General features: G+C 28.5%; 1 protein-coding gene across 2 annotated transcripts in view; it reads right to left on the bottom strand.

Annotated features, from left to right (window-relative positions):
* The window catches only part of PpD3 (protein phosphatase D3), a 36,512-nt gene extending 21,252 nt beyond the window's left edge, over window positions 1-15,260 (bottom strand). Inside the window, exons 1-3 of one of the 2 annotated variants that reach the window (XM_075366969.1) lie at window positions 15,044-15,260; window positions 8,683-8,924; window positions 2,448-2,595 (exon numbers count right to left, since the gene is read on the bottom strand). In XM_075366969.1, the coding sequence (XP_075223084.1) occupies window positions 2,448-2,595; window positions 8,683-8,924; window positions 15,044-15,134 (481 nt within the window). In that variant the 5' untranslated portion in view covers window positions 15,135-15,260. Of the gene's footprint in view, window positions 1-2,447; window positions 2,596-8,682; window positions 8,925-11,726; window positions 11,881-15,043 lie in introns of those variants that run through there. The other variant, XM_075366970.1, reaches the window with a different exon arrangement.
* Window positions 15,261-16,952: the final 1,692 nt, after the last annotated feature.

The raw sequence follows: 16,952 nt of genomic DNA, 5'->3' as shown, positions 1-16,952 counted from the left end.
TCATCTTCAAAAATGCTGTAGACCTATAAATTGGTGTTTTTAGTTTCATTAGGTCTGGCCCAGCTGATGTTAAATTTTAAATAAAAAACAATTAATGCTAACAGTAATGAAACTAACAATAGAAGAAGAAAAAGAAGTAAACACCAGCGAACATTTTAAAATATCCTAAAAATAAAGTTTAAGTTTCAAATGACATTTGTCTAAGTGAACGTATTGTGTCTTCAGTTAATTTTTTTATTACTTGCCAACAATTAATTAGTTTTTATTTATTGGAAATTATAGAAAGATTCAGAGAAAAAACAGAGGTAAATTTGCTTTATGGGGAATGTCAGTGAAATGTTGATCAGACAGTAGCTTTGTATGTTCTATGATTCCCTGGTAGAAATACTCCCAACTAGTGCTTCTGTGTATAGAATTGAACAGTTTAGTGATACTGGAAGTGTGGGGACCAAAAATAGGAACCCTCAAAATACTGTGACAGAGAAAACAATCAAACAGCAGTGGCTGTGGCAGTCATTGTAGATCCTCTCATCAGTTGAAGAATTTCACATGACTCTGGGATATCCAAAACCAGTGTTCTGAGAATATTAAAATGCCTGAAATTCCATTTGTATATTTCACTGCATCAGGAATTGCATGGCAATGACTCTGAATTAAGAGTAGCATTTTGTTGATAGGCACAGGAAAAAGTAGAGGAACATCAAAATTGTATCTTAATGTTCTTTTTTTCAACTAATCAGGTTTTACTAATCATGGATCAGACATAATATGCATTACTGGGCAGTGCAAAATCCACTGTGGCTAAGGGAAGTAGAACATCAATGTCTGTGGACTGTTAATGTTTGCTGTGGATAGTAGACTGTACATTAATCGGACCCAATTTTTTCAATGGAAGTTTGAACAGAGAGAAATACACAGATTTTCTAGAAAATCAATTGCCTTTGCTGCATGATGAACCATCCTTGGAGAAGACAAGAACGATGTTGGTGCTGTATCATAATGGCTGTCCTGCACATTTTTCAATTATCACCAGAGTAATTTTGGACTGCAAATACAATGATTGTTGGTTTGGTCAAGCTGGTCCAGTTCATTGACCTGTGTTGTGCCCCTGACATTGTCATTAAAACAGATATTTTCATTGAGTCTATGTAACTCAACTGACCAAATTACACAACATGTAGACTATGAGTACCATACCAGTATGTACATGTACTATTTGATTACAAAAATTCATAAAAATCGAAATGAATTTTAATTAGGGTAATCCTTTAATTGGTTGTTTTTTATTTAAAATTTAATTTTCTTTTAAAATTTAACAACAGCTGGATGTAACTCGTCAGCTGGGCCAAAACACCAATTTACAGGCCTACAGCATTTTTGAAGATGAATAACTAAAAAACTACCAATTTTAGAAAAAAAAGTTTGAACAAAATTTTTTTTTTTTTGCAAAGAATTAAATTCTGCAATAAAAAATATAGGTTCCTATTAAAAAAAATTAAGTTGACCTTGAAATTACCTTCATTTGACCTTATCAAGGACAACATAGGTTGTGAATGTATTTCCCCCTTGAAATAGAAAAACTTTAATAGGAAACATTTTTTCCTAAAACATATAGTTTTGAGATATACATGTGTCTCAATTTAAATGGACCATCTGGTATTTAAATATAAGCAAAGATTCAATTTAATCAACTTACAGACAGAATTTGAAGGAGATACACTCATAAAAGGTGCAATAGACAGCAACAGCTTTATAGATATTACATGAAATATTTATTAAAATAGTGCAGTACTGTAATATCTGGCTAGCCATATACATGTCATTATATATTTTTGTTTTTATTTTATTAACTTCTTATGTTTTTGTATATGTATTTGTAATTTTAAACTTTTAATTTTTCTTATGTTTAATATGTAATTTTATATAATATATTATATACGACTGATGATACGGGATCCTGCAGCAGTGCTTTCATAAAAAATGATGTGAAAAATAATAAAAGATAAGGTAAGCATTATCTTATTTCTGAACTTGGGTAGACTGAGTTGAGTTATGCATATTCAAATTATTAGGTGCATGATATGGGTCTTGAAAGAATTGATTTTGGAAAAAAGTATATATATATTGTTTAATTTTCTTATAAATATATTTTAATATTAAATAAATAAAAAAATTATACCCGTTTTAGTTTTCTCATAAAATGTTTTGCATATTTCTTACACAAAAAAATTATACAAAATAAAATAATGAAAGGTTGCAAGCCTCACAAGATTTCTAATGAGATATTTTAATTTTTATTGTAGAAAATTTGTGAAATATATTTTCAATGAGTAAATTAATATATTATAAAATTAATTTAATTTAATTGCATACTATAAGCACATACAACAGCTGTACTCTGAACATAATTTTAAGAGCTACTTGTCAGGCAAAATATAATTACAAACCCATGCTTTCAAAGTTGATAGTATCTGCAATTGACTTCTTTGAATCATCAACAGCTATTGCTTTTTCAAAATTCATTTTATTTACTATTTTACTACATTCTAAATATTTAGCTTTTGCATCTTTGTCATTTGGCCTTGCTTTTGTAACCTGTAATAAAATAAAAAATAAATAGTATCCACAAAATATTAAGTTTTAATGACTAATATGTAAAATCATATACAAAAGGAGCATAATTTGAGAAATTAATTCCTCAGTTTAGTCACATTTTTTGGATTGTTAGCCTCAAGTTTTGTTTAGTTGCAACTAAGAATAATTGATAACTTTTTCTATAGAAATTCTGTTTATTTAATTACTAATATTTGCTTAATTTTTACGATTTCTTCCTTGATTATTTATAACTTTCAAAACTAACTTAACTTTTATACAGAAATCTAAATTAAAAATCAGTATGAATTTTATTTTTTTCTTTAAAATGAGTATCTTATTATGTATATTTATAAAACCGTAAATAAGAAGAGTATAAATTTTACAACAGTAATAAATTAAGAGGCAGATAAAAAACAGAAGATTATACTTCTTACATTCAAAGTAAAGCCTATTTTTTAACCATGCACTTCCCTCATATTAATAGAATCATAAAACATTTTCACACAGATAAATCCTTTTTTCTAAATTTATTAATCCAGAACACAGTTAATAAAAGCTATTTCAAACTTTACAATGATCTAATAAAAAAAAGTTAATTATTTAGTTAATTTCTCAATTATATTTTTAAGTTTTCTATTGTATATTCATAAAACAATAAATAATATTAAAATAATAAATTGCTCTAAAAAGGAAATATTTTTACCTAATTTTTTAGTATAGCTAAAAAAAGTACTTCATTACATATCAAAGTAAAATAATACAAATAGAATTGTACTTTCACTTTGTCTAGACAACTGAAAACTTTTAAATTTTAAGACAATAAAACTAGCATTTGAACATGTTCACCCATGAATTATGAGAACATCAGTTGATATGAAATGGGTAGACTAAATATCAGATTATGTCAAGTAAAAAGAGTTTTTTCTGGAGTAAAAATTAACATTGTAGCAGGTATATCATGAACTCTATAAGTATAAAAGCGAGGCAGAAATAATATTAGCTCAGTTAATATCTGACATCTTTGTAGAAAACAATTTCTTTTTTTAGAACAGGTATTTATTACAAAAAGTGAAACACATTACACATGTAAATTTGAGTTTAGATAGTAGTCAAAAGTTTGTTTTCAACTGCTTTACATGACTAAAATGACACTTACATTTGAACTACTCAAAAAATAAATTATAATTAAAATTTATTATTATTTTTATTAGAAATAAATCAATTGACTTTTGTTTTGTTATTATTTGCATGGAAATAAAAAGGTCTATTTTTAACGGTTGTTAATAGTATAAAATTAAAAACTAAAAAAGTAACTGATGTTTACTAATTAATTTTTTACATACATTAATCCTTTTTTTTTTTGAATTCATTCGTTTTATCTAAATATTATGAACTTTAAAGTGTATAAAATATTTTATATTAGATTGTGTTGGTTTACAACCAACCATACAAAACATATTTTTGTAATGTCATCTAACTACTGTAAAAAGATACTTATTATCAAATGTTTTGCTGTAGGACATACTGGAAGTAATGAATTAACTGGTTTGGATGTATTTTCTAGGTTATTGGGTTCTAGGTAAGATGGTTAGGATTCAACTGGGAAAGCTAACCCCTATCATTTATGAGGTCGATTGGCATAGTAGAAAATGGTCACCTTTTTCATTTATTCTTGATCAATTTTGTCCATTAATTTTGTGGGTGGATGCAAGTTGAATCCAGAAAGTTTCATTATCCTGTGGATGGTTAATACCAAGTAGAGTTTCTCTACAAAGTAATGAAAGCACTATACGACATGCCCCAGTGGTATGCAAGTGAAAACAAAATCTTAAGAAAAATATTCAGGCTGATGAAAGATACAAGTGGATGGAGAAGAAAGAACAGGAAAATACAGAAGTTGTACTGTGATCCAGATGTAACTACAATAATAAAAGTCAAAAATTGAGGTGGGAGGGGCATGTCATTTGCAGAAATAAGGGCGAGAAAACTGTAGACGTTTGAAGGAAAACCACAGGGTACAAGACCAGTAGACTGTCCAAAGCTGAGATGGGGCAATCAGGTGGAAAAAGACCTGCAACAATTGGACATCAATATAGATCAGGTAAGAAACAGGAGGGAGTGGAGGAAGCTGGTTGGCAAGACCAAAGACTGAAAACCGAGCCTCTTAATGCGTCATAAAAAAGAACCTGTGGCCGGCTTTAACTGTTCATACTATTAATTACTGGGTAAACCTATGTGCATGCTTCTATCTGCAATATTTAATTTAAAAATTTCAGGAAAATGAAGTAGCTTTCTGAAAAGTGGTAATGTTGATATATAAAAAAAAAAAAAATACTGAAAGTTTATCCATAATAAATGTTTTGGGTTAAGCCCAAAACTGTATAAGTGGTTTAACAAGAAAAAATTAATTAAACCTTGCATTTATAAATTTTCAAATAATTTTTTTTTTATAGAAAAAGTAAATTATTTTAAATACAATAAATATAATTTTTCTTAAAAAAATAAATATATAACATTTGTACTAAAATTCATCATCCCTTTTCTTACTACAATAATAAGAGAGGTACTACAAAAGTGTATGCAGGTTTTTATTATAAATTTCCTTAAATCAATAACAACCTAATAATCTGAAATTACTAATGATCAAAATGTTTAAATCAAGGTAAAACATAATTAATTCTTTCTTAAATTTCTATAAGGAAAACTTTGAGAAGGGTCATATTTTTTCTTACGTTTCCAAAAGGAACACTTTGAGAAAGGTCATATACTTTTTTTCAGCAGTCACTTAATAACAAAATGTAGAAAATGTACTTAATTAGCAAACTGATTGCCTTTTCAAACTTTTTTTTTTTTTCATTATTAGATTGATTGATTACAATCTTTCAGCCATTTAAAAATTTATTAAAAATCAAATTCATGTTGTTACAGAAATTAAAACAATGCTATTCTTTCTGTGAAACATTCATATTTTGTGCACATAAAAAAAATTTGAACCATCTAAAACTGTCTTGTTTTTGTAGGCATTTCGATATTTTCAAAAGCTGTAATAAACTATATGTTTACCTCGATTTTCCTTTTCATACCAATAATCAATTAGGGATGACAAATAAAAGTCAGTTTTTCTGTCTTATTTGGGAATAATACTACAGATTCCGGTGGTTTCTTTTAAATAGAAAAGTGCACTAGTTTTAATGTTATGTCATCTTTATTGGGCATCATGGGGATTTCTTTTTAATGAGCACCATGAAATTGGATCCCATTAAATCTGTAAGTAAAAAAATGGGTTTATTTAACTTTACAAACTATTTATAAATAAATTCAGTATGTAAAAACAATCTAACTGAAAGAAAAAATAAAACTGACTTCCATATAACCAGTGTCAAAAATTAGAATACTTTTATAAAATATTAAATAAATAATTTTTATAAATTTTATTTACATTTTTGCTAAATAATTTCATTTTAATTATTAGGTATATAATGTTTTTTTATTCCACTTTTAAAATATTGTAAAAAATTGACTTTTCTGTAGAGGAGTTAACAGCTATTATAAAATGGCTGAAAATGAAATAAATAAATAAAAATTTATGAGAAAATATACAAATGGTGTATGAAGTAAGAATACAATTTTCAATGAACTCTTCTTGCCACACTTCATAAATAACTCTTAGCTTTATACAACAAAATAAGCTTGTAATGTTGTAAATTTTAATAATAACAACACTATTATTTACATACTCATGAAATTTGTATGAGTATGTAAACTTTAAAATTCTAAAACTGAGAACATTGTAATATATAATTGTTATATGTGTATAAATATGAATGTAGACATACATCTTATATTTCAACTATGGTTAGCTATCAATTTATATTATATTTAAAATTGTTTCTGTAAACTGATAAAACAAAAAATTACAGTAAATATAACTAATAATAATAATAAAAATAATAATACATTACATGTAATTTAGAAATCATAATGCATAGTGCAATAACTAAACAGCAATTAATATGAAAAAAAAAGACAATTAACTTTAACAGTAATACAGATACTGATTACTTCATGTAAGCAATGATAAGAAAAATTAAGTCATGTATACCTAATTTTACTAGTGAATTTTATCTTAATATAATGAGATCAAACATAACGAATATTTTTTCTTCACTTGAATTATCACTCTAGGAATATTTTTATTAAAAATACAAAAAAAAAATATTTTCTGTTCTATGGAGAGATTACTAGTTTTAGTTTTAATTAAATTAAACAATTTTTCAACAAGTAGCTTTGTTGAACAATTCTTTTTTTGTTGTAATAAAATAATTTTAGAAAATAACTTCATTTAGTTTTGCCAAGAAAACAAAATTGATGATATACTTTGATGGTAATTTAATTTAAGAAAATAATTATTTTTAAGAAAATGAAAAATGATTTTTGGTCAGAAATAAAATTGATTCAAATAGTGTTGTGGCAGCATATTATGTAAAGAGGAGTGGCAGAGGATTTGGGATACCTCTGATAAGGGTGTGTAGACCCGCTATCTGATACCACACATCGACCCATGGCTACGGAGGAAGCACAGAGAGGTGACTTACTGTGTTACACAATTCCTCTCAGGTCACAGGGAGTTCGGCACGTATCTTTACAAATTTAGTTGACAGGACACACCACACTGTGTATACTGTAGCTCATTTGACACCTCGGAACACACTTTTTTTTAATGTGCCAGATGGGCAGGTCGTTGGCAGCTGTCAGGCCTGGAGTGGCTGACACCGGACAACGCAGTAGAGCACATGCTTCAGGCGCAGCTGCAATGGGAAAATGTATCTAACCTTGTCACAGGCATCCTGAAAACCAAGATGGAGGAGTATGCTGAATGGGGTCCCAAATGACAGGACTGGTGACATTGGCAACATTACTAAAAAGGTTTGTTATTTGGCAAATGGCCTACAATATAGGATCAGATGTTTTTCTATGGTTACCTTACTTTTGATTGTTATAATGTATTTTACTGTGTTTGTGAAAGGAAACCTTGGGCTGGTTGCCCCGGGTTTTTGGACAACGAAATGTGGAACTCTGTGTAGGGCCAGGCCTATTGCAAAGGGCAATAATGTTGACTAACCACACACAAGAGTGGATAAAGTCATTCACTGAAACAGAGTGAATAACATTCGATGAAACATTAGGGACCTCAAGGTATGTAGGGCCATCCCCACACCACATGGTATGCAGGGACATCCCCACATACCACATAAAGCATATTATGTAAATGAATAATCAATATTAATATAGTTTTCATTTCCATGTTACAATAAAGAAAAAAATTATAGTTAAGATTGCTGACATGCAGGAAAGTGCTAAATTTTTTTTTTTTTTAATTTCTAAGTAATGGGAAATATTAGAGAAACATTTTTATATCTATGGGGAAGATAATATTCAGGTAAGCTTGTTGCAGTGTACTATAACAACAGCATCTACTCATAGAAATAATAAGTTCCACCAGTTTTCACGATTACTGAAAAGTACACTTTTGAATTACTTTCATTATGTATTGAGGATTCCTCAGTCACAATTTAAAAATAAAATGTTTTACATAAAGCAGTTCCATATTGGTTTTTTTCTTATATTATATACTGTGAGCAAAGTATATGACAAAGTTGAATTTTTTATGTAAATACATCTGTTAATTCGCATTTCACATATATATCTTTTAACTTCTTCTATGTTAGATTGGTAGCATTTCTGCTTTACAACCAGAAGGTTCAGGATTGAAATTCTGGTCTGGCATGGGTTTCACAAGCTTTAAAATTCATTTCTTATATAACATAAACAAAAAAGAAAACTAAATATAACTGGCTGTCAGTCTGTGGTTAGTGTATGAATAAATAAATTTCATTTAAATAAGAGGAGCTCGAAAGTTTTAAATAATATAAATACTTGGAGATTTTTACTGGACATCATACTAAACAAAGAATGGTTTGAATAATGTAATATCTAACAATACTATTTCAGCATTATAAACAGCATAATGCTTTTAAAACACTAAAAAAAACTATGAAATTAAGAATTAGTTAAAAAGAAACTTACAGCTTCAAAAGCTTTAAGAGCAAGTTTGAATTTTCCTAATGACATGTATGCTGCAGCTCTTCTATAATAACCTTTAACATATGTCTTATCTATTTCTATTGACTTCATTGCATCTGCTAATGCATAACCAAAACATTCCATTTTTAAATGTGCAAAACTCCTATTACCATAATAAACAGCTACAGTTGGATTTAATTCTATTGCCTGTGTGTATAGTCTAATTGCCTCGCCAAAATCTTGTTCTGAAAAAAAAAATTGTCAGATACATTACATCAAATACAATAAACTAATCAGAGTTAAAATTATTCAACATTACATCTACATAATCTTACAAAAACCAGATCTTATTAATATATAAAAATTTTAAAAATTTACATGAATAAAAGTGAGAAATTTTGAATTTACAATCAATTACTGCTTTTCAAAAATAGTTCACATTGTTTGGTAACAAAAACAAAAAATATTATGTAACAAGTCTTGGTAATTACAAAATTAAAAAGACACACAAATATAATAACCAGCACTAGAATATGAACTTACAATAATGTTTAATAGGATAAATAGTACAAAAATAAAGATTATTAATATACATACTTGGCTAATACACATAAAATCTTGGTTGATAACACATACAGGTACATGCATGTGTGTGGTACTTATTACAGTGATATCAGTCGGCTTATCAATAATTCTACTGTGTAATTGTGATTAACACAATTTATTTTAAATTATAACTAATACTCCTATTTAAAGACCCATTATTCATGATACTCATTACAGATAATGCCATCAAACAATAAATAATGCATACTTGGTTTATTGGATGACTTTATTATTTTTACTTGTGAGGCCACATTGGACAACTTTAGTCATCCAATTTCAGTTCCTGTTGAATTTTTGTATTAGTCTGGCCTTTCGATTTTCCCAGTATTTCTTCATTCTGTTGGATCATTGCTTCCTGATCTCGTCTGTAACCTCCACGCTGTTATGCCTTTCTAATTTTTTAACATTGAATCTATTGTTTTGAAGTGCATAGTTAATTTTCATTTTATCACAGGCGTCCTCAACCCTCAAGCCAATTTCTTGAAGATCTCTGGATTTCTCCAACATATTTTTCAAAGGTTTTTTGTTAATATTCCTCGTGACCAGTTGTTTTAGAATTCGGTTCTAAGACATTCTTAATATGTGGAAAAAATGGGAAATCCTTCGTTTTTCATTGTACTGAGAATCAGGTCGACTTGTTTGTAGACCGTTTCATTTGTGGCAATTCACCAGACTCCATCCATCCTTTTGATAACTTTTATTTAAACAAGTTCTGATAATTATCCTTTCTGTTTTACTTTCATTCAATTTAATAGATAGTCTCACAAGCATAAAGCGCCACTGGAAGAACTACTGTTTTATAATAGTGAATTTTGGATTTTATTGAGAGACTTTTGTATTGTATGTTTGCCAAGTTGGACTTTGTAATTTAATTTTAGTTATTCTGTTTTTCCATGTTTGTTTTTCCTTCAATCTGCAGTGAATGATTTCACCTAAATATTGAAATTGTTCAACTATTTTTATTTCTTTACCGTTAACTTTGATTTTGCTTATACAGAGGGAATACATGGCCAATATTTCTGTCTTTTCATAAGAAATTTTCAGGCCAGTCCTTTAAGAAATTTTTTCTAGGCTGGTGATTAGTTTTTTAACCTCTTCCATATTTAGTGCTAGTAAGGCCAAATCATCAGTAAATCCTAATATATTAGTTTTTATTGAATTTTTGCCAGTTCCTATAGTTGTTTTAACAGGACTTTCCTTTTGCCAAATGGTAATTATGAAGTCCACTGTAATATTGAATAGCAGTGGAGAAAGTCCATCACCTTGTCTCAATCCGGTCACATTTCTCCTCTAAATTTAACCTTGATCTGTGTGTTTGTTAATTTTAATTCATTTTCACCAATTTTGAGTGAAGCCCATAATTTCATAGGATCTCTAGCAAAGTTGGTTTACGAATACTTTCATAAGACTTTTTAAAACCAATGAAAGTTACAAATAATTGCTTGTTTATTTTAAAGTTTTCCATTATTAGTTTTAATGTAAGAATCTGGCCTGCACAACTTCTATATGGCCTAAATCGACCTTGATATTCCTCTAATTGGGGCTCTAATGTATTTTTAACTTTAAGATTATTCTGGAGATGATTTTATAGGTGCAGTCTAACAGTGTTATCCCCGTGTAGTTATCTGGGTTTATCTTCTCTCCTTTTTTGTAAAGCAGGTGAATTATACCAGTCGTCCTCTGTTCTGGGAGTGTTTCTTCTTTCTACATTCCTATCAAATGTCTGTGCAATTCTACCAATGTGTTTTGAGTGGCATTTTACCAAACTTGCACAAACACTTGATCTTCACCACAAGCTTTGTAGTTCAATTCTTTTATTGCTTGTGTTAATTCGATGTAGAATGAGGGATCAGCTTCTTCCCATTTAGAGATATCTTCTGGATTGGTTTCTAGAAGGAGCAATTCTACAGGTTCTTCACAATTATAAAGTTTTTTGAGTGCTTCAGCCAGGATTTTAGTATTTTCTTTACTACTGTGGGCTATTTTATCTTCTTCATCTTTTAGCATTAGTGTAAGGGGATCAAATTTTTGCAGATATTTACCAAATGTTTTGAAGTAATCACTCAATTTATTTTTGTTAAAATTTTCTTCTACTTGACTTAACATGTCCTTGTGGAAATTTCATTTAGTATTTCTAATTATTTTGTCTGTTAGTTTCCTTTGGAGGATTAAGTTGTCATAAGATTCTTCTGTTGAAATAGTCACCTAATAAAACTGTAAAAATTTTTACAATAAACCAAACTTTCATAACAATAGACAAAAATTGTTTTTAAACTTATTTCATTAAACTGGTATAATTAGGCTATTTACACACTCATTAACTCAGACAAGCATTTAAATTACTGGCAGGAAAGTTAATTATATCAAGTTTCTTCCTAATGACAGTTATAAAATGTAAGATTTTTTTATCATTAATTAATTAATTACTTGAATTGACTTACTTGTTTATTTTTGTCCACTGTGGACTACATTTTTTAATCTAAACTTAGTGTATAATAAAATAGTACACTGTACACAAATAATTTTTTCTACATGAAATTTTCATTGATTGTTATAATGTTTTCAGTACACTGTTCATCATTGTTTTTTCACTGCATAAAAAAGATCTTATTATGTATCCACTACTATTTCATTTTCTTTTGCATTTAAAATTTTTCATTTTACTCTCATTTGATTTAAGTTAAATTCCTTTTCTACCAATGGAAAAAATTTAATGAGTCTATACTATTCAATATTTTGGTAAAAGAATTTAGATTGGTAAATCATGCCCTTCCTTCTTTTTTCCTGTTTAGCCTCTGGGAATCACAGTCGGATATTACTTCACAGGATGAATGAGGATGATATGTATGAATGTAAGTGAAGTGTAATCCTTTACAGTCTCAGATCGATCATTTCTGAGATGTGTGATTAATTGAAACGCAACCACCAAAGAACACCAGTATCCACGATCTAGTATTTAAATCCGTATAAAAGTAACTGCCTTTACTGGGACATGAATGCTGGAACTCTGACTTCAAAATCAGCTGATTTGCAAAGAAGCATTCACCACTAGACCAACCCGGTGGGTAAATGATGCAATCTTTATTTTTCTTCCTTAAGACTGCTACTCTGATCTCATTTTTTCCCTTCAATCCTTTTTTATGATTTCTTATAAAATATGGAAAATAAGTTACATCACTACAGTAAATCTTGCCTTTCTGATCATTAAATCTTAAACTACCAGATTCTTGTTGACAGCTTACAAATAATTTTTAATTCAATCCCAGTTTCTTTAAAGTGTTTGTAAAAGTAATTATTCCATTCCATATTACCAAAAGCTTATTCAAGAATGATAAATTATGTTTATTCTCTTCAGCCCAACTTTCTAAAGCTCAGAGCTAAACTTCTTCCCTTGTAAATTGTTCCAACTGAATTACTAGTAATGATAAACAACTAGTTTAAAGTAGAGATAGTTCCAGTGAACAGACGACATTGATGTTTCACAAATATAAATATGAAAGAAAGAGACATTCTGCCCAAACTAATAACACATTACAATATACTTAAAAATGATCTGTAATAAATTCTTACAATGTCTCAATTTGTACATGAATAATAAATACATTCATTGAATAAGCATGCTCAAAATTAAATAATAAAAGAAAAAACTGTAAAATTAATTTTTGTGACAATAAATATCAAATAGATATAGTGCTAATAAAGTTGTTTATAAGTTTCACACATTTCTATACAAGATTTATTCAAATAAGGGTGCGCCGAGGTATTTTATCAATATAAACAAATAAATCTTTATTTATATTGGTACATAATATATATCATGTCAGGAATGTGTAGATATGAGGCTACTCTACATAAAAAAGGGACTGCCCCAGCAGTCCCTTTTGAAATCCCTTGGGTGGATGAATAAAGGAAAACTATGGTAAAAACTTGATCAGAGAAGGATCACAAAATACACAACTAATTATAAAATAAAAAATAATGTGATTAAAATACACATTGATTGTTTAATATATAACCAGTGAAATAGCATTAAAGCTCAATTCATGAAGATATTGATATTACTACAAAATAATTTATAATTCAAATGTTAATGAAAATTTTAAGTTCATATTTATGTACATGTTAGGGGGGCACGTAAAAGGGGGCAGAATATTTAGGTTTTTTTTAAATTAGTATTATTTAAAAATTCTTTGATAAGTAATATTGCTGCTGTAAAAGAAAATATATGAACTGCGTTTTAAATAAACCGATAGAAGATTTTTTAATAGATCGGTAATTTATTAAAAATTCTAACAGAAGCAAACACGACCTGTTCTGCTAAAGAATTTTTTTATGATTAATTCTCCTCATAAGCTCAGAGCTTGTGTCATGGAAATATGAAATTGAAGTATTGTGTTAGAAAACACAGTCTGCTGCTCAATTTGACATTGGTTATTACTGTTTTTGGAGAAATAAAAGGTACCAAACAATGAATTGACACCCTATTTTATTATCTTGGAAACTAATTTTTAACATAAGAAATAACGAAGTTATTTTTATAAATCTAAAATTCAAACAGATAAAGAATCAAAACAGAATTAATTTCAATTGAAATTTACAATGTCAGCAAAAATTTACCTATAAAAACATTAATTCTGCTGGTTTTAAGGACATGAAATATGTTTTAGTGAAAACTACAATATATTTATGTCATTAATAACTTTAAAGTAAAAATATAAAATGTTTATATTTGAATGCCCCATGATACTTATTTAATACAATAATAATAAGTCACAAGATTACATTCATTAACAACCATAATTTTAATTCAGGGAATGAACTCAAAATTGCCAAGCAATTCAGCAGCATTTTGTAACTTCTCATTTACCATGACACCTCAATTTGTCTAGCTAGTGGAACTAAATTATACTTTCAACAAAAACTAATTCAAATATTAAATTAAAACCAAATTACTATTCATTTAAAAATTAAAAATTTTGAATATTTACCTTTTGACAAGTTATGTTACTGTTACAGACTGAATAGTTTACAAGTGTTAAATGACACAATTAATATCTCTATCTACTAGTAGAGAGTTGGAAATATATTAATTACTTTCATATTAAAGAAAATCTAAAGTGACACCCATATAATGAAAAATAACCAAAACGAAAAAAAACACTAATATTTTTTGTGATAATGCAAAATTATAAAAAATAAGTGCAAAATATTCACAGATAGCATGGAATTCTGTTAAAATAAATCTAAAACAGACTTACAAACAAATCAATAACAATATCAATAAACACACTGCATTTCTGGCCTGATAAATTGCACATCTATTCTATAGAGTATGAATCAGCAGTATGTAACAAACAATACATGAATAAACTAAACGAATTCGTTTAGTTAAGCCTAGGTAACTACTAGGCTTTTCTCAAAATAGTCCTACCATAAATATAACCTCCACATGAATTATGTTTGGTAAATTTATTTCTTCTACACACCTTAAAATACGCGAGCTACTTCACGGATAAAATTACACAAAAATAAAGGTTTGTAATATGTTATCATTTTAGGTACAAAACAAGCTCTGAACAAGAATCTTCAAAAACTCATTGCCAATAAAAGCAATTTCTGCAACAAACAGTGAAGTTGCTAGCACTCATTTTTTACTCAAAATTGTTACGTATAGAAAAAATATTTATTTTATTTGTATATAAATATTTAATACAATCGGCAAACACGAGCCTAATTAACCAAATTCAACACCACTCACTTTTAAAAAATTCATTCGCATCTGCCTTAAACTTTTCAGCTTTTTGTTTATCTTCTTCTGTAACGGTTTTTGTTTGTTCATCGAGACTCATTTTAAAGTTTGCAGAAAAAGTTCTCGCCTAAATAATCACAATTAACAAACAAATATCAGCAACTTAGCCCAAATTAACATACCGCTTAAAACGACAATCACGCTAGTGATGTTGGGTCAGCTGTTTCCTATTCCAATACAAAATGAGAAGTTTTAACAGGTTAGCCAACATGGCAAAATCTACGATAAATAAAATATCTTCTTTCTGAAAAACAGAAAGAGACTACTAATTATCCGTTCATTCCATTCAAGTTCCTATATGAATACATAACGCTTTACAAAGACGAATTGTTAATTTTACATACCACTCCCTCTTTAAATTCAATTCAAGGTACTAACAGAAAACAGACATTGTTTATAGACCAAACGCAAAATTAGAATAAAACAAGGATTTTTTTGAAAAATAAAACAAAATATTCTAAAAGTACCTTAATTACTGAAGATAGAATAGTACGTAAGGTTTCGCTTAGCTTTTAAGTTTTAGACTTACTACCGTTGCTTAGGACCTTTTTAGAAACTACCGGGTATTAAAACTAGTCAGCTGTCAGCTATAATAACATAACTGATGAAAAAATTCTGTCCCGATCCGACATCTCTTCAGAGGGGTGTTTGGAGTGTAACCTGCGGGGGGCGGCAAGTAAGCCGAAATTGTAGAATTGTACAGATACTCCATTCGATAATACCCTCAAAAAATGGTTTGAGTTGATCTAGTTCAACCCACAGGTACCTTAATGGTTTGCTCTTTTAAAATAAATGCCACTTGCAAATAATACATTCTCATAGCACCATATGATAAATAAACGGTTGCTTTTCAGTCTACTTTACTTTATATTGTCACAAAGGGGGTCTGCAAACAACTAAAAATAGCCAGGTTTCTTAAAATTAAAATATCGTTATGTTCAATAATGTTAGTAAGAAACTGAACTAATGTGAAAATACGTACCGCCAATACCAATACATAACATGGACTATGAATTTATCATACCAACACGATCTTGGCCATGCATTACACAGATGTTCACTTATGTGTCGTACAGGTACACGTAGTAAGCACATGGTCTTTAAACAAGTTCAAACATATAACTTGCTACTGTATCATTATTAATAATTTCGGGATTTTTGGATACTAAAAATGACTAAATTCCAATCGACCCTGGTGGTTTAACATTTTCTTGCAAAGGCATTTAGAGATATTTAACAAATTTATTATTCAGGTATTTTAATTACAAGATGAAAGTAGGTTATTGGAAAATTAAATTAAAATACTCACTCACAAATTTTGAGAAGTAAGTCTCCAGTAAATCTTTACAAAGATTTTTCACTCTTCAATATTCTACATAGTGCGTAAAATAAAAAAACAAAGAAATAAAAAAGACATCGTAATATCAGCTGACACAAGAGCGAGAAAAACAGCACCACTACTGAAAATAAAATAAAAGTTTAATTATACTAATTTTGGCTCGGTTTGTTGTTAAAAAAGATATATATTTAAAAATTATCACAATCCATTACATTGTCATAAACAGAAACGCAAAAAAAATCTTTTCAAAGTTAATTTCCTTAATGCGGTTCCTTTTTTTTATAATTATGTAGGTAGGTAATTATGGAGGTAGGTCCTACCTATGCAGGTGAAGTAATTATAAAAAAGTCCCAAAATATATTGGAAATTTCTTAAATTATTATATACTTTTTAAAATAATGTTTTGTATTTAATTTATGTCTAGATAATTTTTTGTTCCAAATTATTATTTTTTTTTAACATTAAAATTTCTAATGAAATAAAGTAAAAATTATTTCGTATGAATAATAAACTATTTAA

This window comes from Lycorma delicatula, chromosome 5 (assembly GCF_047948215.1).
Source record: "Lycorma delicatula isolate Av1 chromosome 5, ASM4794821v1, whole genome shotgun sequence".
Taxonomy (NCBI): Eukaryota; Metazoa; Arthropoda; class Insecta; order Hemiptera; family Fulgoridae; genus Lycorma; species Lycorma delicatula.
Note: the sequence above shows the minus strand (reverse complement) of the source record. Positions and strands in the feature narration are given on the sequence as shown.